Source organism: Euprymna scolopes, chromosome 21, assembly GCF_053919585.1.
Source record: "Euprymna scolopes isolate OS-2025 chromosome 21, ASM5391958v1, whole genome shotgun sequence".
Lineage (NCBI taxonomy): Eukaryota > Metazoa > Mollusca > Cephalopoda > Sepiida > Sepiolidae > Euprymna > Euprymna scolopes.
The window spans coordinates 95,806,970-95,828,913 of NC_136502.1; the positions used below are offsets into that span (position 1 = coordinate 95,806,970).

Consider the following 21,944-nt stretch of genomic DNA (forward strand, 5'->3'; position numbering starts at 1 on the left):
AAAGTGACCCTAAATATAGATATAGAAGTTATCGGAAATGAATGAAAGAACGAGGGGACTTGTCCAGTGACTACCATACGACAGAACAAAGAATTGCGAACCCAGCAAGACTCTCAAAACTAGAACTAACAGAAATACAGCGAAAAATACATGATGACATTGAACAAGAAGAATCCCCCTCTGGAACAGCACGTATAGAAACACCACAAGTGGAGGATCTGTGAAGACCGAACTCTACAAACGTGGAAACCAAGAACAATCAAACAGAGCTAACAGAGGATGAAGTAGATGAAATAGAAAAAATAATACATTTCATGAAAGAGGAAAAAACAAGGCTCTCACCTTTAAGAAACCAAGAGCAGAAGAAATTAAAAACAGAGAAAGTCAACAAGCTCCTCCCACACATCACAACAGATACAATCACAGACTTAAACAACTTAATTTATGCAGGCACCAAGATGGTATGGTAAGTATGAAGTTCAAATCAGAAAAAAACAAACAAAAAAAAAACGGGGAAAAATGGACAGACAAAACCTGGATGGGAAACGAGGCTAGAAACTCAAATCAATAAACACACACTCAAAAAAAAGAAGCCAAAACGATAAACAGGAAGAAACTGCGTCCAGCAGGGAGAGGTTAAACAAGAAACATGAAGAACTGAACCAAAAAGTAGAAGCAAAAGAAGGGAGACTGAGACGATATAGATACAAATCTGAACAGTGCAAACAAAACAGGACATTTGAAAACAATGAAAGTCAATTCTACCAAAATGTGAAAGGAGGAAAAACAAAAACAGAATGACCAAACCCAACAGAAACAAAACTTTATTGGAGTAAGATATGGGATGAACAACAGGATCACACCAGAAATACTGAATGACTGAAAAACATGAAAGAAGAATTACAACAAATCGGAGAAGGAACAGTGAATGAAATCAGCAAGGAAACCCTAAAGAAAACCATAGGAAAAATGGCAAACTGGAGAGCACCAGGGCATGACGGGATACATGCATACTGGTTAAAAAAATTCACAACATTACATGAAAGGATAACCCAAAACCTGAGAAGACGTATTCAGGAAGCCAACGTGCCAGATTGGATGACAAAGCATAGAACCACACTGATACAGAAGGATACAGAGAAAGGAACCGCCCCCAGCAACTATAGGCATATCACGTGCTTACCCACTATGTGGAAAATATTAACAGCACAACTGAGGGAATAAATCTAACACTCCCTAAATAATCGTGAACTTCTTCCTGAGGAACAGAAAGGATGCCAGAAAGTAAAGAGAAAAACAAATGATCTGCTATATAAGAAGAAGATAAAACAAAGGAGAAAGAATTTAGCTATGGCTACAAAAAAAAAAGCATACGATAATAGAATGCTTAAAAATGTATGAAATACCAAGCAGGATCATCAACGTGATTGCAAATGCAATGAGAACATGGCGACTGGAAGTGACAGCTGATGGACAACACATAACAGAAATTAACATACAAAGAGGCATCTTCCAAGGAGATTCACTATAACCATTACTGTTCATCATAGCCATGATGCCCCTGAACAATATACTGGGAAAGTGTCAAGCCGAATACAAGTTCTCTAATACAGAGGAAAAAATGAACCACCTGATGTACATAGACGATCTGCAACTTTTTGCAAGAACCGAAAAAGAACTAGAGATATTAATAAACATTACCAGGATCTTCAGCCAGGATATCCAAATGGAGTTTGGAATGGAAAACTGCACACTACTAATTATAAGAAAGGGGAACTGGAGATGACAGAAGGCATAGAACTACCCAACAAAACGGAGATAAGGGCACTAGAGGAACAAGACGCCTATAAATACTGGACATTCCGGAAGTAGACACCATCAAAGAAACAGAAATGAAAGAGAGAATTGGAAAGGAATATCTCACGAGAACAAGAAAACTCCTGGGAACTAAATTATATAACAGAAACCTAATAAAAGGCATAAATACATGGACAGTATCATTAGTAAGATACTCTTGACCTTTCTATGGGTGGAATAAAGAAGAACTGCGACAACTCGATCAGAAGACCAGGAAACTCGTGGCCATGCACAATGCACTACACCCGAAGGACGATGTTGACCGACTCTATGTGAAAAGGAAAGATGGTGGGAGCAGACTGGTTTGTTGCGAAGACTGTGTGACACAAAAAAAAAAAAAACTAGAAAAATACATAACACAAAATACTGAAAGGATAATTATGGCAGAAAGAGACACTAAAAAAATCAACAAAACAAAGAGACAAAGGATAAAACGAAAAAAGGAAAATAGGAAGAGAAATAACTACAAAGAAGATTCATACGAATGAAAAACGATAAAAATAACGAAAACACCTGGACATGGATGCGAAAAGGACATGTAAACCGAGAAACTGAATCCCTTATAACTGCAGCACAAGATAACTTGATAAGAACCAACAAAATCAAAGCAAAGATCGACAAAACACAAGAAAACAACAAATGCAGACTCTGTGGACAAAGAGACGAAACGATAAACCATATATTAAGCGAATGCAGCAAACTGGTCCAAAAGGAATACAAGAACAGACACGATCCAAGTATGTGAAAGTAGTATATTGGGAATTATGCAAACAACTACATCTCAAATGCACAGACAGATGGTACAAGCATAAGCCGGTAACAGTGTTTAAAAACGAGAATCACAAAATCCTATGGGACATGGACATACAAACGGATAACCCATCCAAGCAAGAAGATAGGATATCGTGATAATTAACAAGAAAGAAAAATCCTGTCAAATCGTAAACTTTGCTGTCCCAGTTGATCACCGAAAAGGAGAAACAAAGCAAATACACAGATCTAGCCAGAGAGCTGAAAGAGATATGGATGATGAAGAAAATAAAGATAATACCTATAATAGTAGGAGCACTAGGAACAATTCCGGAAAACTTTGGAAAAAGAATGGGAGAAATTGGAATCAGAAGAATGGCTGCAAAGATACAATGTATAACGATAATGAAAACAGCTGAAATCTTAAGGAATTCCCTTGAATGTGGAGACTAATACACATGAGCCACATGCGTGGGCCAGACAAACTGCTGCAGAGGCAAAACAGGAAGAAGCATTACATGGAACCAAGAACATTGAAGCTGCATATCACCCTCCCCTCGAAAGAGTGATGCCAAATAGTCGAGAATGGTCAAGGAGGATGAAAAGACCGAGGAGAGAGTGCTGACTAGACCTTCGCTAGACAAGTTCCAAGAGAACTCGGGCATTGGGGAGGCTTATGGCCACTCAAATTCCAGTTGAGATCAATGACCGCTGGCAGCGAGAAATCAATGATAAGGAGCTGTTGCGATAACACAAATTTATTTGCAAATGTTAGTGAAAGAGGTGGAGAGTACTGGAAATATGGAGAGACTTTTTGTCACTCAGCTTTCAGGGAACACCACAGGTTGTTTTCAAAAAGAGATCTTTGATGACCCATGTGAAAGCTCCTTGTGAGCCAATAATAATAATAATGATAATAATAATATCACTACTACTAATAATGGCAAATTGTTAAATTAACACCCTAAGATAAAAGACCTACAAAAAGAAGATTCTACCTTTTTTAACGGAGTACATGTGAATATCTCGAAAACTTAGCAAAAAAATAAAGCAATCATTGGAGAATTTAGAGGGAGAGATATGTTTTGTATATAATTTTTTGCGTAAAACGCTCATAATTTCCGGGTTATTCTAAACGTTTAAGGGATGTTCATTAATTATTTAGGGTTTATTTAAAATAAATAGAAGTACTGAAAAAGAGGGCAAAAACAAATATATATTATGCAAAATTTCAATTTTTGTTTTTTTACGCAAGTAAAGTAAATTTACATCATATTTTGATGTTATTACAATCTTTAGGTTTTAATTTTACTAATAGTTTAAAAAAAATAGTTATCACTAGTACTAACAATGAAAAAAAAGTTTAAAAATATTACAAGTATCGTTTTTGGAATCGAAAATTAGACAACAATTTTTCCGATTCCAATACCCCTCAAAATTCTGAATTTTCTGATTCCGATTAATCCTCCAAACACTAATATATATATATATATATATATATATATATATATATATATATATATATATATATATTAGTGTTTGTATGTATGTATGTATATGTATGTATTTATACTTTTTAAAGAATAACTTATTTGCATATTACTTTAAATCTTCTTCTCATATCATGGCATGTTCATGCTGTAGATGAAATTATGGTTAGGGTTTCCCATCGGCTTCGGTCCACTGTTGGTCTGATTCCTCTGAAGACATCATATTATTTTGAATTTCGCAGAATACATGGGGTGGGATACCATTACCTTCCACAGTGCAGCGGCATCTGACTCCCCTATTCACATCTGTCCGTTGTCCTTAGATCATCCTCATAGCTGCAGTCGAATAACGTAACTCTTAACCATAGAACCGTTGATCTGCTAGAGATTCCTCCTCCTCCATGGCCATCCAATGTCCTGCTGCCGACGTCATCAGAGTTACCTTCTCTTAGATGCGTGTTTTAACTAAGACTAGGGGTGCATCTCTCCCAGTGTGCCTCCAGATACTAACCTGGAAATTTCTTATGACTCGGCATGGTACATATGGTGCCTAGCCTTCCCAAATGGCCACCCATCTGGTACTGGCCAGGTGCATCATTGCTTAACTTCAGTGATCTGGTGGGAACCAGTATGTCAACGTGATTGTGTCGTACACTCTAAAATCATGATTCTTTTTCCTTTTTTAGTCTCCCGACAAAAGGAGGGTGGACCTGTAAATCCACCCTTGTCCGTTCGTCTGTTCATCTGTCCGCACTTTTCTAAATAACTATGCCTCAGAATTTTTTCAAATTTTTCACAAACATTAAACATGATATGAGTAAAAAAGTAACACAACAGATTTTCCAGGAAAACTTCGGTTGCCCCGAGGGGTGCCTTCTGATTGAAATGGCTAAAATTGACACTTTTGTGCTTATTAAAAAAATTGATGCCTTGGATTTTTATAAAACTTTCTGAAAAGTTGTTACTAACTGATTTCTATATAATTTTGTTTTTCTATACTTCAAGATAACTCTTGGGTGTGCCCCAGGGGCTCTTTTAGGGCTAATAAAACCACTCTATTTGGGGAGACTATTTTACCATATTTGTTCAAAATTTTCTGTGTGTATTATTAGGTGCGCTCGAGGGGCTCTTTTTAGGACTAATAAAAACACTCCAGTTTTGGGACTATTTTATCATATTTGTACAAAATTTTCTGTGTATATTATTTAGCAATTTTGCATGGTGCTGAACTCAAATTCAATATGTTCAGGCCTTGGGGACTTTTGGGGCCAAATGGAGGGCGGGCAAATGATGGACCTAGTCATTTTTGTTGTTGCATAATGCAGAACTCAAATTTACATATGTTAAGGCCTAAAACTGCATCGTTTGTTCATTTTCACCAGGATTTGACGTTCCCTGGGGACTTTTGGGACTAAATGGGGGGGGGGGGCAAATGCTGAACTTAGTCATTTTTTATGCCTCGTTCACTGCATGCTTTGCTTGTTTCTTATTGGGTGATTTTATTCAATTATTACACAAAATTTATTTTATAATTTGTGCAAACTTGTGTAATATTTTTGCATGAAAAAGTTCTACTACCTACACACTGGATGAACTTTTTAAAAATGGTTGAACGTATTAGTCGCTGTAAAATGTTTTCCTGATTTTCCTTGATATGGCTTGCAGACGGATGTATTCTTATTGTTGGGATTGACATCAAAATACTTCCAGTAGAAACTGGTTGCAATATTTAATTCTTCGTGTACTTTAATTACTTAAATTACTTATACCTACTTAGTAATTTATGTTAATAAGAGATTAATTATCTAAACCAGAAAAAAAATATATATGTAATAGTAGTACGGGTCAAAAGTTGAGTAACAAGAGTATGACTGGTGAAAAATGCTTAGTTTTCAGTCTGCAACGTGGTCGCAATTTACCATACAACTCCCCAACGTGAAAACTGGAAGATAGAGTGATGGTTTTATTTGACATTGGTTTAAAGGTTTGCATTTTTTCTGTTGTTCTTGGCCTTCGGATCAAGATCAATAAACAATTGGGCTCTAAATAGGACGTCCTCCAGTACGAAAAGGTGAATGTGGTATTATGGTGAAAGAAGATACTAGCTAAGAGAAACTTTTGTTTAGTTCTGGAGTGACAATGGTGTCCAACGATCCCCACTTTCTCCCCTTTTGAATTGGCCTTGTGCCAAAGTTTTTTGTTCATATAATTTTTTACCCGAATAAAAGATTTAATATCTCAAAGTGTAGTATCTGTTCTGGTGCTACTATTAAGTTAATTTGTCTCAATCAATGGAGGAGAAACCCTCTATACCGAGACAATTATCATTTTTGATCCCTACCAGGGTGCCCCTTTCGCATTTTCTTTTCGGGGAACTGGTTTAACCACACTTTAAAAACGACCTTGTGTCACATTTTGCTTTCGTGGGGAAGCAAATAAATCCTAATAATGTTAATTCGATAGAAAGTGAAAGGAGAGAAATTTTCCTAAACATATATGTGAAAACCCGTTCATTAAATATACACGCGTTTTCAACAATTTTTTTGCTTATCAATTAATCCTTTCAAATCTGTTTTCCCTTTTTCGTCATTTCAGGGAGATTCCGGTGCGCCCCTATGGTGTCAGCGCTCGTGTGATCAGAAGATCGTAGTTGCTGGGGTCGACAGCCGAGGAGTTTTGCCAGACAAGAATAACAGATCGTTGGATATTTTCACTAAAGTCTCTTTTCACTATAAATGGCTCCGTTCCATCATTGACAATCACAAATAAAATCAGATTTAAACATTACAACGTTCAGTTGATTTTATGCTACCTCTTCCGGCCCAGTGCCACCCGCGATTGTAATTGAAGTTCAATCTTGTTTTTCTTTTACCATTTTTTGTCAATACGTTTTTTTTTATTCCAAACAAGGCACATTGTATATGAAGCTAAAAAGAAGCTTCTATGATAGGTGCCATATTTATATGGAAAATCTGGGTGGGGAGTTGTTCAACAAGCTGCCTTTTCACATTTCATTTAAATTTCTGCATGTGGTGGTATTAGAATTCAATGAACAAAATACTTAGTTTTCTGTATAATGCCAACACAATATGTACATACATACATACATACATGATGATTGCAACGTCTTGTCAGACGAGTGCCACTCCCTCAGACACTTAAAGTCCATGAGCCCAAAAATGACTTCTATCGCCACAGGACCATTTTAATAAACAAATGCCTGAGGGAGTATCTATACACAGATGTACGACAGCTAAGTCTCTCTCTCGGTTCAAAATGTTGAGATCCAGCAACAAGCAAGAGCAAGATAGCCAGCAACAAGTTAAACTGCAGACCAGCTTAATGCGGGTACTGGTCTCCCGTTTTGTTTTTTAAATCAGAGATTTGCTTCTTCTAGAAAGGTTGCCTTCACCATGGCTTACAGGAGCCCTCTCCACCCCAACATACACATACATACACACACGGTGCTAGTTGGCCGTTGAACCCGAAAAACGGTTCATTCGCCCTTACATACATACAAACATACATACATATGTATGTATGTATGTATGTATTCATCGGAGACATGGACATTGCATCAAAGGCACATTAAATGGCTTGAACGATTTCACCAAAAATGCTTAAGACGTATCTTAAACATCAAATGGCAAGCACAAGAACCCGATACTGAAGTCCTTGTGAGAGCATACTGCTCTAGTGTTGAGACCCTTGTAATCAGATCTCACATACGTCGGGTGGGCCACTTGGTTCGAATGAAAGATTGTTGGCTGCCAAAACAAATTTTTTACGGGGAGATGGAAAATGGCAAGCGCCCTCAACACAAGCCTAGAAAGAGGTTCGGGACTCTACAAAGAATAATTTGAAAGTCTTACAAATCGACATCGACACATGGGAAGAACTTACTCTGCAAAGGCCGAAGTGGCGAAAGCTTGTACGTGAAAGTTGTGATGCTCTAGAGAAAAGAAAGCAGGCCCACAGCAATCTGAAGCGAGAGCTTTGCAAAGGTTTAATTGACGGTCTTAACCATGACACACAGAGCTGGAAATGCGACACTTGTGAACGAGTGCTTTTGTTAAAAGCTGGCTGCGTCAACCATCTTACGTCGCACAAAACACCTGTTCAGGTCAACTTTGCACCTATTAGTCCAAACCAAACGATCTATTTTACATGCAGCAAAGTTTGCAAGTCTACTGCTGGTCTGAGAAGACATGTGATTGTTCATAGGAATACCCTTCAACCTCCAGAGGAAGTCAACTTGATGGAAATTGCTCAATTTGTATGTCACATTTGCCTCAAGATGTGCAAATCTGCGGCAGGAGTGCAGAGTCATCTGAGATGGCATGTACGACAAGATTGGAAGAACTCAATGTGACGGTAATCATCTGGAAAGATGTAGCAATCATCATGTATGTATGTATGTATGTATGTATGTATGTATGTATTGGGGTAGAGAGGGCTCCCGTAAGCCCTGGTGAAGGCAACCTTTCTAGGAGAAGCAAATCTCTGATTTAAAAAACCATAAAGCGGAAGACCAGTACCCGCATTAAGCTGGTCTGCAGTTTAATTTGTTGCTGGCTATCTTGCTCTTGCTTGTTGCTTGATCTCAACATTTTGAACCGAGAGAGAGACTTAGCTGTCGTACAAAGCTAAGACTCTGTAATATCATATTTGTATAGATACTCCCTCAGACATTTGGGATCATGGATTTTAAATGTCTGAGGGAGTGGCACTCGTCTGACAAGACGTTGCAATCATCATCATCATGTATGTATGCATGTATGTAGGTATGCATATGTATATGTATATATATATGCATATACACATATATGTATATGAATATATATATATATATATATATGTGCATGTATACACACACACACCTATATATATATATATATATATATATATATATAAAGAGAGAGAGAGAAAGAGAGAGAGAGAGAGGGGGGAGAGAATAAACTGCTTTAGAACACGCTTCTAAATGCGAAAATGAATTTTACTTTCATTTTTTTTTTTCCTGATTAATTTCGGATTTTAAAATCCTAATCAGAGAGAAGAGTTCTTAAGGCTTATTGGTATCCTTTTTTCCTCGAAAGTAAATGTGAAAAGTTCGTCCTCATGTTGTCTTATCGAGGTAGTAGTAGAGCTGGTAGTTTTCTTTTTGTTCTTTTTTTATTAAGCTGGAAAGGCGGGCTGTCGCCAAATATGAAGTTGAAAAAGTGTCGGCAAGTAAAAGCATCTTGAAATGAAAAAAAAATATAGAATAAACAGATAAACTGTTTTAGAACATGCTTTTAGATGAGAAAAATGATTTTCTTTTCTTTTTTATTTCTTTTAATTAATTCCGGATTTAAAAATCACTCATCAGAGAAAAGAATTCTTAAGTCTTGTTTTTTATTCCTCGGAAGTAAAGGTAAAATGTTCATCCTTATGTTGCGCTAAGGAAATCTTAATAATTCTTATTTGAGTATCCTGTCGAACAACAAATTCATATAAAGTATAATTTATATATATATACATATATATTAGTATATTTAGCCAGCATTTCTTCTTTTATGCACGTTTCATTAAATAGCACAGACAACTCTTGCTTGTTTTTCTTGTAATCCTCCTTTTCTCTTTGTCAGACCATTTTCCGAATGTTTTTTTCCGAGTGAAAAAAGAAATTTCCCATAATCGCGAACGTTTTCGACTTCCATTGGTCATCTTCAGGCGAGTAGTAAAAAATAAAAAATAAAAAATGAAATTGAAAAATGAAAATAGCGAGATGAAATGAAAAGACGATTAAAAGACGATTAAAACACTTGAGCATGCCTTCCATTTCATTTTGAGTCTGGTTAAAATATATATATATATGGAGAGAGAGAGAGAGAGAAAGAGAGAGAGAGAGAGAGAGAGAGAGTGTGTGTGTGTGTGTGTGTGTGAATGAAAGAGTGTCATCCAGAAACTGACTGTTTCGCTATATCACAGCTCTTCAGTGTGGCTAGACTAACACATTCCCAGCAAGGATCGAACCTACAACTATCTAGTTGACAAATGGCGGTTCTACCAATATATATATATATATATATATATATATATATATATATATATATATATATATATATATATATATATATATATATATTAAATAGATGGAGCCCACTCGTAAAGGCAGTTTATCTAAGAGGAGGGAAACTGGCAAAAAATTCTCTCTGACGATAGTCTGCTATTGTTTTCAGTTCAGAAAAAACAGGACAGATAGGGCTTTTGGGCCGTGTGAAGGTGTTGTATAGGGGGAGTACATGATGGGCACGTGACGACATATAACGGGACGAGACGTCATTTATAACGGAATACACAGCGACGACGATGACAACTCAATTACTTGGAGAGTTCACATTTTATAATAGGAGGCTGAGATATGTGAAGAGACGATGTGTGTATGAACAGTCATTTAAACACTGAGGGGATATACATTATTGATGATGGGGGATGCAGTCAACACTTTTAAAGGATTTCATATAAAGTTCATTTTACAAGATGATGGAGACAAAAGCACATTACCTTGCGGTTGATGACAAACGAAGACAAAAGCTTACATAAAAATACAAAGACATTTATTTCCAACTGGTGATGGAAATAACGAGAATCCGATGCCGAACAAACTCTCTCTCCAACTCAACTCGAAATGAACTCTGACTCTTTACTGTCTCGAACTCCGTATATATATTGAATCTATATTTCTTTGTGATGTCAAAACGTGGCCAAACGTGTGAATGAGTTTCATATGGAGATTACATCTGCTTCCAACACGTTTTTAGCAACACAAAGAATATTCCTTAATTTCCATTGTCCTATTCTATCTGCTCTAACCTAACTTTGTTGTATAGTTATTTCTACTATAATGGACAATTCACTACATTCCTGGAATCGCATCTAATGATAATATGTATTCATTAAACTGTTAATACTGAGTTCGATTCCAGCATTCTCCTTTAATAATAATTATCTTTGATCCTAATTACTTCGTTTCTCTAATTACTGGGAGCTGTCTCCTTAGATATACAACATCTCTTCCTGAAAGAAGGTAAATTTTGACTAAAATCTTGAGAGTTTTGTATGGACAAATCATTCCATTCAATGTCTCATTGACCTACATACCCAAATAAAAAAAATGGATTGCATTCTGCGTAAGCTCACTTCTACGCCAAGGAAAGTCACACATCTTTTGGAGTTTCGTTATTCTTTTATATTCTCTGATACACGAGAAATTAAAAAAACTAAAACACCTCTGAAAGATGGTCACACTCGAAATCGTGTAGACAGCCATTATATATATATATATATATATATATATATATATATATATATATATATACTGAGAAAGGACATATGTGTGTGTGTGTGTGTGTGTGTGTGTGTGTGTGCGATCGTGTTTAAAAAAGAATTGATCTGGCTATACTATTCGAGGAAATGTCTTGAGCCTGCTCTCGGCCTGCCAAGCCACTAGGATATCAGATGAAACCTCCTTATATTAAGTCATATAACATAATGAATGGCTTAGATGAAAAACAATTTCAAATACATTTTAATAAGAAGAGTATTTACTAAACATTTTGCAAATAAAAATCAAGATGAGAACAATAGTCTGAGGAATCCAAATAATACGAACAATGAATCCCCATCTCAAAAATTGAGAATTCTAAGAGGAAAAGTGCTTTATATTTTTTATGCGAAGAAAACAAATCTTATTCTTAAAGTTTAAAAATTTTTTTTTTTTTATTACATTTTCACCCCAAACAAGGCAAATTGCCACTTTGGTGTAGGGGGCTACTATCAGGGGCAACAACTACTGGGGTACTATGTAGGGATTTGGGCAGCAAGATGTCGGTTCACGTTACACTTGAACTTCTGCACGTCAGTACTGTTGAGGAAGCAGGGACCTGGAATGGAATTCCAGAGTCTAGCGGTTCTGGGGAAGAGACTATTGGAGTAAAAAGATCTTTTACATCTAGGGATCTCTACAGTGTGGGGGTGGGATTTAGCAGCCTGTCGGGTTTGTCGAGGATGCTCACGTCGTGGGGACACAAGTGATTGCAGTTCGTCAGAGCATTCACCACTAAAATACTTGTAGAAAAGGCAGAGGGATGCAACATTTCGTCGATGGGACAGAGGCTGAAGCTTAGATGCCAGTTCAGGGCCTATCAGGTTTGCGACTCTCTTTTGAACCTTGTCAAGGAGCGAGAGACTAGTAGCAGATGCACCAGCCCAGATGTGACAACAGTACTCCATACATGGGCGAATGGTGGCCTTATAGAGGTACAGGATACTTTCGGGTGTTAGTAGTTTTCTAGCATGGTAGAGAGAGCCCACCTTTCTTGCAGCGGCCCTGGCAATGCCTTCAATGTAATTGTTCTAACTCATGTTTCCTGTGAAGGTTAGGCCAAGGAGTTTGAAAGATGTACTCTCAGATAAAGAGTCGTTGGCCATTGTTATAGGTGGTAGAGAGGGTTTCTTATAATTATTGAATGAAACTAGTTTAGTCTTGGCAGCATTGAACGTTCAATGCTGCGAAGACTAAGCTCATTTCCTTTAATAATTATAAGAAACCTTCTCAACCATTGATTGCTAATGATGCAATACCTGAAAGTACTTCCCTCAAGCTCCTAGGCTTAACGTTCACAGACAACATGAATTGGAACAAATACATTGAGGTAATTGCTGCGAGGAAGTTGGCCTCTCTCTATCCTGCTAAAAGGTTACTCACACCTTAGAGTATCCTATATTTCTACAAGATCACTTGTTAAGTTTTGAGACATTGTGTTGAATAAAGATTGAATAAAGAATAATCCTCGAGTATCCAAGAAAAAAAACCAAAGCTAAGTAAAATTCCTAACTGTTCGCATATAATTTAAAGCTAATATTCTTTCCATTTTCAGGCATATTGTAACCGATAACTTTTCTTCACTTAAATAGACTATTTCGCCGCTTACAATGCCATGTCACTTAATTAATAAGTCAATGCTATAGTAAAGACAAACTCGGTAAAAAAGAAATTATGCTAACATGAAAATGACATGAAAACCTTATTTAAATATCATTTCCACCGTGTTATAAATCCAGACTTATTGCATGTTCAATTATTGCATATATTAAAAAAAAAACCCATAAATAATTAGATTTATTGAATTAAACCTAAAACTCTATGATTCTCAATTTATTGATGGTTTTCCTTCACGACGGTTAAAACTTATTTCAACGAATCCTTACGGTGAATATTACTTAAATTCTTTCCTAAAGCTGTACTTTTCAACTGCACATTTCCTTTTCAGTTTTTTCCGCTTTTCACCTTGTACGTTATATATGCTATTATTTTTACGTTATATCTATTAATATTTTATTTCCATCATATTTGTTTGAAACGCGTATTCAATTGTTAACATTAATACCCCTAAAAACGATACACATGTAAAGAAATATGTCGCGCCGCCAAATGGAACACTTTTCACTAAGTGACCCCCCCTCCCTCTAAATCAGCCCACACCGTCTCCCTAATTAGATAGCATCTTGGTACCACAAGTGCCATTTGACCGTATGAGGCCAAGTGAAACGACCACCATGCTTTTTAGCCTCGAGTATCCAAGAAAAAAAACCAAAGCTAAGTAAAATTCCTAACTGTTCGCATATGATTTAAAGCTAATATTCTTTCCATTTTCAGGCATATTGTAACCGATAACTTTTCTTCACTTAAATAGACTATTTCGCCGCTTACAATGCCATGTCACTTAATTAATAAGTCAATGCTATAGTAAAGACAAACTCGGTAAAAAAAGAAATTATGCTAAGTTATTTAGAGGACATGAAAACCTTATTTAAATATCATTTCCACCGTGTTATAAATCCAGACTTATTGCATGTTCAATTATTGCATATATTAAAAAAAAAAACCATAAATAATTAGATTTATTGAATTAAACCTAAAACTCTATGATTCTCAATTTATTGATGGTTTTCCTTCACGACGGTTAAAACTTATTTCAACGAATCCTTACGGTGAATATTACTTAAATTCTTTCCTAAAGCTGTACTTTTCAACTGCACATTTCCTTTTCAGTTTTTTCCGCTTTTCACCTTGTACGTTATATATGCTATTATTTTTACGTTATATCTATTAATATTTTATTTCCATCATATTTGTTTGAAACGCGTATTCAATTGTTAACATTAATACCTCTAAAAACGATACACATGTAAAGAAATATGTCGCGCCGCCAAATGGAACACTTTTCACTAAGTGACCCCCCCTCCCTCTAAATCAGCCCACACCGTCTCCCTAGCTTTTTAGCCTCGAGTATCCAAGAAAAAAAACCAAAGCTAAGTAAAATTCCTAACTGTTCGCATATGATTTAAAGCTAATATTCTTTCCATTTTCAGGCATATTGTAACCGATAACTTTTCTTCACTTAAATAGACTATTTCGCCGCTTACAATGCCATGTCACTTAATTAATAAGTCAATGCTATAGTAAAGACAAACTCGGTAAAAAAAGAAATTATGCTAAGTTATTTAGAGGACATGAAAACCTTATTAAGTACGATACTTAATATAATCAGCCATCGAAAAAAAAAATTTTTTTTTTTTTTTTTTTTTTTTTTTTTAAGAAAAAAAAATAAAAAGTTAATAAACATCAGTGACCCCCCCCTTGCTTGTACACTGCCATTTCCTTTCCGGATCCCTGCTCCGAACTTATGCTCGTGATCCATCATCTCATCTGAAGATGAGGGGCTCTTATGCCTTACACAACAATTTATCAGTCTGTACTATTGTCTATAAACTGATATCATCAACAATTAGATAAGCTGTTTTTAAATTTCCCCTCTTGACAAAATTGCAAACCGGAATGCAAACGGATTTTCCTTTGCGTTAGAGGATTGAACTGAAGCAGTATACTTAATATGTACAATACGTGCATACTAAACTAAACCACCTTTGTTACCTATATACAATCGCCTATACTGAATCCTCATCAGCTCAAAGCTCTCTGTATCCCCAGACTCTTAATTTCTCAAATCTTATATCACCAAGACATCCTTCTTAATTGATACAAGAATCCTCCTGAGCAGTTCAACATCCAGTGATCATATATCCAATCCTCATGAAATTGCTTATATCACCCTGAATATTACCTTAAATCTTTATTCTATCCCTAAGCTAAGTAGAACACCTAATAACACTCTAGTCAACTACTTTTAAAATTAGATAAACCCAGTTTCAATATTAGAAGTACATCGTCCCTCACCTTGACTACGGACTTGTGCAATAAGTCATGAAACTATTGTACCTAAAATTCCTCTCCAAACTACAAAATACTGCTGCTTGTATACTAAGCAAGTACCTCCTATAGATACTTTACCTCCAAGATGACTGCCTTGTCTGTTTTGCATGACAAACCTTATTATTTTTTACTTAAATTCTCTTTCTCCTGATCACTAACAAATCAAATCTGCTCTACTTCCTAAGTTGACACTAAACAAATCCGTCTCACGTAACTTAGATGGGTCCTTGCTCTCCGCCCTTGACCTTAACAAACTCGTAAATCGATACCCATTAACACCTAAAATTTCCTAGGCATGCTCCCGATTATAACTCCCAACCCATAACCAAGCTTCTAAGTAAATACTTACTAGCCTTAGTCCAATACATTGACTTAAAGTAATCTATAATGAACAGTAACCATTAATATCTCTTTATTAAGAGATAGTATTGCAATAATTATTACACAAACTAAACCGGTACTCATTGAAATAAAAACTTCCGGATATTAAGAGAAAGGCGAAGTCATTCTCCTTAGTTGTAGTCTAAAGGCAACTTACTCAAATTGTCTAAAATTCCATGCATTCGTATACAATACTACTTATCCATCCATCTATACTTTAACTATACTTACAGAATATGCAATAACCTATATCTATCAGGTATAACTGTACTCCATATCAAATGTTCTCTTGTCTCTATACTGAGCATATCTAATCTTTCAGTCTTACTAAATGTCCGGTTTGGGCACCAAATCAGAATTTCTAATAGAAAGTAGATCATACTCTAACACTTTATCCTAATCCTAAACCTACTAAACCATATCTAACCATACATTCCTAAACCTACTAAACCATATCTAACCATACATTGCTAAACTTACAAAACTATATCTAACCATACATTAACTCGACTCTCTCGATCCAATACTGTAGCAAATTTAACTGCTTCCACTGCATGAATTTTTACGTATACCCCCTCTCAGTATAAATGAAAATGGACAGCATAATAATGCCCTTTTTAAACCACACTTGAGGAGTGAAAATCTTCTGTAGAAGCTAACCTAAATGCCCGATTTTTCCAGGAGATATTAACCTAAATAACCAATAAATATTAACTACCCATGCGGGGTCGCAGAAATACCTGGATTAGGACCCAGGCGCGGGGCGAACCCCCTCGGAGCTGATGGACCCGTAGGTCTTCCCAGGCCATCCGTCTAGGAGAAGGAAAACTCTGAAACTAAACCTAGGGGAGGGAGGTCTCTTCAGTCCTGGACGACAACCTTCCTAGAGCTGGTGACTCAAACAAATCACCGGTTGGCAAACCTAAACTGCTTAAGGAGGAGATAGACTCTGTCTATCGCTCGGCTTTCATACGCCTTCTTTGCCTATTGGCCAGGCGTAGAGGTACTATCACAGGGACTCGCTTGAATCACCCAGTGGTTGACCTTGTTTCCTGACTAGGGTAATGAACGCCGCTTTTCCCCACTCCTGCCACATCCCATCCCCCTAAACTGGACACAGTGGGGTGCTTCAGTGCCATATATGTCAGTGCAGTTGGACTGGGCTGGCTTTGCCTAATGGATTGAGGGTACCGGATTGACAGTTCCTGGCTGCTGTTTCCGACTGATAGTACAGGAGCCCTAACTCTTTGGTAGCGCTTAGAGCGGCTGCTCCATCAACAGTTGTAAAATATCGGGATGTTTGTAGTGCCATGTCGCGCATGGAAAGGGACCCTGCACTCATCCCCGGTGGGCTTTCCTGAGGCCACAATCCTGTGGGTGAGGACAGCTGATGGTCTACTTGTATTGCATGTCTGGTATTCTGCACAACTACTTGTCCAGCACCCCCTCACTCATCCACCCTAACTGAAACTTTTAAATAAAACAGCTCAAGCAAAAGTTACGTTTAAACCAGGACCAAACTCAAAGAAAACCAACCTGCCTCCTCCCTTGAGGCTTGCATTTACTAATATCCGCGGGCTTAGAACTAACTTAGATGATGTTGAGTCATTTCTCCTTGTAAACACCCCGGATATCTTAGCATTAAGTGAAACTAACCTTCACTCCTCCATACCCTCTAACCACTTTAACATGCCTGGTTATCTCCCACTCTACCGTAAGGACTCGGACAGACATATGCATGGACTTGGAGTCTATATTCGAAACACCCTCCCCCTAACTAGAGAAATAAAACTAGAATCAGAGGGCCAGGCCTTTATGTGCTTCAGACTAAATATGCAACACAATATTAGCTACTTATATTTTCTCTACCGCTCTCCCTCAAACCAAGACTGTATCCTAATAAACAAAGTCTCAGACAGCATAGATATAGCACTCTCCCTCGATACTAGCGCACAAATACATGTATTTGGTGACTTCAATGTCCACCACAGTAACTGGCTAGGATTCTCAAATCACACAGACGTAGCTGGTAGCGCCACATATAGCTTCTCTATATCTCATTCCCTATCTCAGATGGTTACATTTCCGACACGTTTCCCAGACCAGCACGATCAACATGCCTCACTTCTAGATCTCTTTCTGACAACAGTTCCCAATGACTGTACAACAAATGCCCATAGCCCACTCGGGAATGCTGATCACGCTGTGATAATGGTAGAAATCAGCCTAAATTCTCGCCCTAAAACTGAAGACCCACTACTCAAAACAACGAGGTATTACAAAAAGGCTGATTGGGAAGCCATCAGGGAGCTCATCAGAGATGCCCCATGGCAAAATATCTTTACTCTTTCAGCGGAACAGTGTGCAAATGAGACAACTGAATGGTTCAAAACTGCTATTGAAGCACATGTTCCCGCACGGAAATACTATAGCAAGCCCCACTCCCCCCAATGGTTTACTTCTGCTTGTGCAGCTGCCATTTGTCAAAGGCAGCATGCGTTCCGCAGATTCAACCGACATAAGTCCAGCTCAAATAAACAGAAGTTTATAGAAGCTAGAAATAATTGTAAGAGAGTGATAGACACAGCTAAGTCAGATTACTCTGAAACCACCAGAAAGCGCATCGAAGCACAGAAATTAGGAACCCGGGATTTTTGGAAAATCTACAACAGCGTAGTTAATAATGGACAGTCAATTATTCCCCCACTAACAAACAATCATGAGGTTGCTTGCACGGCAACTGACAAGGCTAATCTGCTTGCCAGTCGGTTTGCCTCAAACTCCACACTGAACTCGGTACACCACCCACTCCCTGATTTTCCTCTGCGAACAGACGCCACACTTGACGACTTGAAAATCACCCCTTCTCAGGTATATGCTATTATAAAAAACCTAGACACCTCTAAAGCATGTGGACCAGATCTCATCCCGGCTGTGCTATTAAGAAAATGCTCTGCCGAGGTTGCTCCAGTTCTGTCCAAACTTTACAATAAATGCCTTAACGAATCTTGTTTTCCCGACTGCTGGAAAACCGCCTCTGTGGTACCAGTCTTCAAGAATTCTGGTGAAAGAACTGACCCACTACATTATCGCCCCATTAGCCTCCTCCCGCTTTTCGCCAAAATATTTGAGTCCTTAGTTAATAAAGCCCTAGTCCAGCACCTAACAGCTGCTAAACTCTTGACTGACAAACAATATGGATTCAGGCAAGCCCGTTCAACAGCAGATATCTTAACTGTAGTTTCTGAACGTATATACCGTTCATTGGATAAAACAGGGGAGGGTAGAGCGGTGGACCTTGATATATCTAAGGCTTTTGACAGGGTATGGCACGATGGTCTTTTAAGGAAAATTAGATCATATGGAATCACTAGAAGAATTCATAATGTAATTAAATCCTTCTTAAGTAATAGAAAAATCAAAGTTGTCCTCGACGGACGTACATCCAAACAATATGACATAAATGCGGGAGTGCCTCAGGGGTCTATCCTTGGACCTCTATTGTTCCTGATATTCATAAACGACCTCCCTGATAATATTGTTTCGGAGATGGGTATATTTGCCGATGACACCACTCTCTATAACAGATATGAGGGGAAAACAAATGAACACATATCCAAGAAAATGGCAGAAACACTAGAGGATGACCTCCAATCCGTAGTGGAATGGGGACAAAAATGGTTGGTCTCATTCAGTGCTGCTAAGACTAAGCTTGTTTCCTTCAATAACTACAAGAAACCTTCTCTACCACCAATAGCAATGGCCAAGAACACATTGCCTGAAAGTACTTCTTTTAAACTCCTCGGCCTAACGTTTACAGGGAATATGAACTGGAATAGATACATTGAGAGCATTGCCAAGGCTGCTGCAAGGAAGGTTAGCTCCCTCTACCGTGCTAGAAAACTACTTACGCCTGCCAGTATCCTATACCTCTATAAGGCAACCATTCGCCCATGTATGGAGTACTGTTGTCACATCTGGGCTGGTGCATCTGCTGCTTGTCTCTCGCTCCTGGACAGGGTTCAAAAAAGAGTCGCAAACCTGATAGGTCCTGAACTGGCATCTGGGCTTCAACCTCTGTCCCATCGACGAGATGTTGCATCCCTCTGCCTGTTCTACAAATACTTTAATGGTGAATGCTCTGACGAACTGCAAACACTTGTACCTCCCCGACGTAACTACCCCCGACAAACCCGACAAGCTACTAAGTCTCATCCCTTTACAGTGGAGATCCCTAGGTGCAAGAAAGCCTTTTACTCCAATAGTTTCTTCCCCAGAACTGCGGGTCTTTGGAACTCCCTTCCGGGATTCTGCTTTCCCAACTGCAATGATATGCAGAAGTTCAAGTGTAATGTTAACAAACATCTTTCTACTCTTCTCCCTTCATAATGACCCCGCTAATTAATTCCCTAATAGTAGCCCCCTGCTTCAAAGTGGCACTGTGCCTTGTTTGGGGTGAAAATTGAATAAAAAAAAAAAAAAAAAAAAAAAATCCATTCGTCTCATACCCCCACCACTTCGTCTGATGGGGAAGGTCTCCTAGCGGCTTCGGCTGCAGGGAGACAGGGTAGTACATGTCAAGGATTCGTCACTTGACACTCAGCCCAACAGGTGAGGGGCCGGGAACTGGGCCAGCACCTGTTGGACTGAGGTACGCCGCCTGGGTAATACCTAGGAGGTCCACCCTCCCAGGCCTTGCCACTGGGCTTTCCGGTGGAGCAAGTTTATTGCTTGCTGCCTGAGGCGCCCCGACCAGGGAATGCCGACGGGGTTACTTAGGCAATTTTTAAAATTGCAGGAGTGCCCCTTCTTTAGGGGAGCCTGCGGGGTTCCCACTTTCCGGCCTTGTGCCACATTTTGCCGAGGTGGGCGGCAAATAAATAACTACCCCCACCAGGAGTCAAAAACATTTGACATCACTGTTCGCCCATGTATGGAGTATAATTGTGATACCTGGGCTGGTGCATCTGCTACTAGTTTCTTGATGACAATTCTCTGGACAAACCCAACAAGCAGCAAAATTCCACCCCTACACTGTAGAGATCACTAGATGCCATAAAGCCTTCTACTCAAACAGCTTTTTCCCTCGGACTGCTGCACTTTGGAGTTCCCTGACTGTACTGACATGCAGAAATCCAAGTGTAATGTAAACAGATATCTCGCTACCCAACTCCCTAAATAGTATCTCTGCAAATCGGGTCCCAAATAATACCCCCTCATAACTAAGTAACTCTGTTCCTTGTTTGGGGCGAAAAAAAAGTAACAAAAAAGGCAATAATGTCTCTGTCGGTACATACCAAAAAAATAAACGTGTAAAATATTTAAGTTTATTTTACAATCGGGCTACGCTGAACGGTCGTTTACTCTCTCTCTCTCTCTCTCTCTCTCTCTATATATATATATATATATATATATATATATATATATATATATATTAAGTAATGTGATTGATAATTTAAAATTTAAAAATCAAATTATAATTAAATTAAAAATCCGTTTCATAAGAAAGAACAACAACAAAATTTTGATTTTGTTGTTGTTCCTTCTTATGAAACGGATTTTTAATTTAATTATTATTTGATTTTTAAATTTTAAATTATCAATCACATTACTTAATATTGAATTAGCTCTAGGATATTTACCTATCGAGCTTATATATCTAAATTACAACGAGCACTTTCTCTTTCCTGTATTTTAATTAAACTAATAATTTCACTGTTACATTGAAATACACTCAGCTCTTTAGACTATTGTTCTAATCTCCTTTATATATATATATATATATATATATATATATATATATATATATATATATATATATATATATATATATATATATAGGCAACGATATGTTATCCAAACATATTTGATTAAATATAACGGAGTTTTCTTTCTTAAAAAACTTTTTTCTAGTGATTTTCTCGACTTGACGTGCTATTCTTTTGGTCTCAGCTGGTAAATCATATATTGTGGCACCAAGTGATCTTGTTTCGACCGTTTCTCTTTCTCGAGCGTTTTCCGTCACACGATCTTTATCAGGAGAGTTATTTCAGAAGAGGCTTTGTTCGTTTTATTTTCTATTCTTTTCTTAATTGTTTAGCAGGGGAAGTAGAATAACGAAGGGGCGTTGTTGTGTCTATTATTTATTT

At 37.7% G+C, this 21,944-nt stretch overlaps 1 protein-coding gene across 1 annotated transcript in view; it reads left to right on the forward strand.

Moving 5' to 3' along the window:
• The window catches only part of LOC145242607 (chymotrypsinogen B-like), a 91,680-nt gene extending 84,796 nt beyond the window's left edge, over positions 1–6,884 (forward strand). The window contains exon 6 of the mRNA XM_080105719.1: positions 6,693–6,884. Coding sequence (XP_079961845.1) covers positions 6,693–6,866 — 174 coding nt within the window. The 3' untranslated portion in view covers positions 6,867–6,884. The remainder of the gene's footprint in view (positions 1–6,692) is intronic.
• The last annotated feature ends 15,060 nt before the right edge of the window (positions 6,885–21,944 follow it).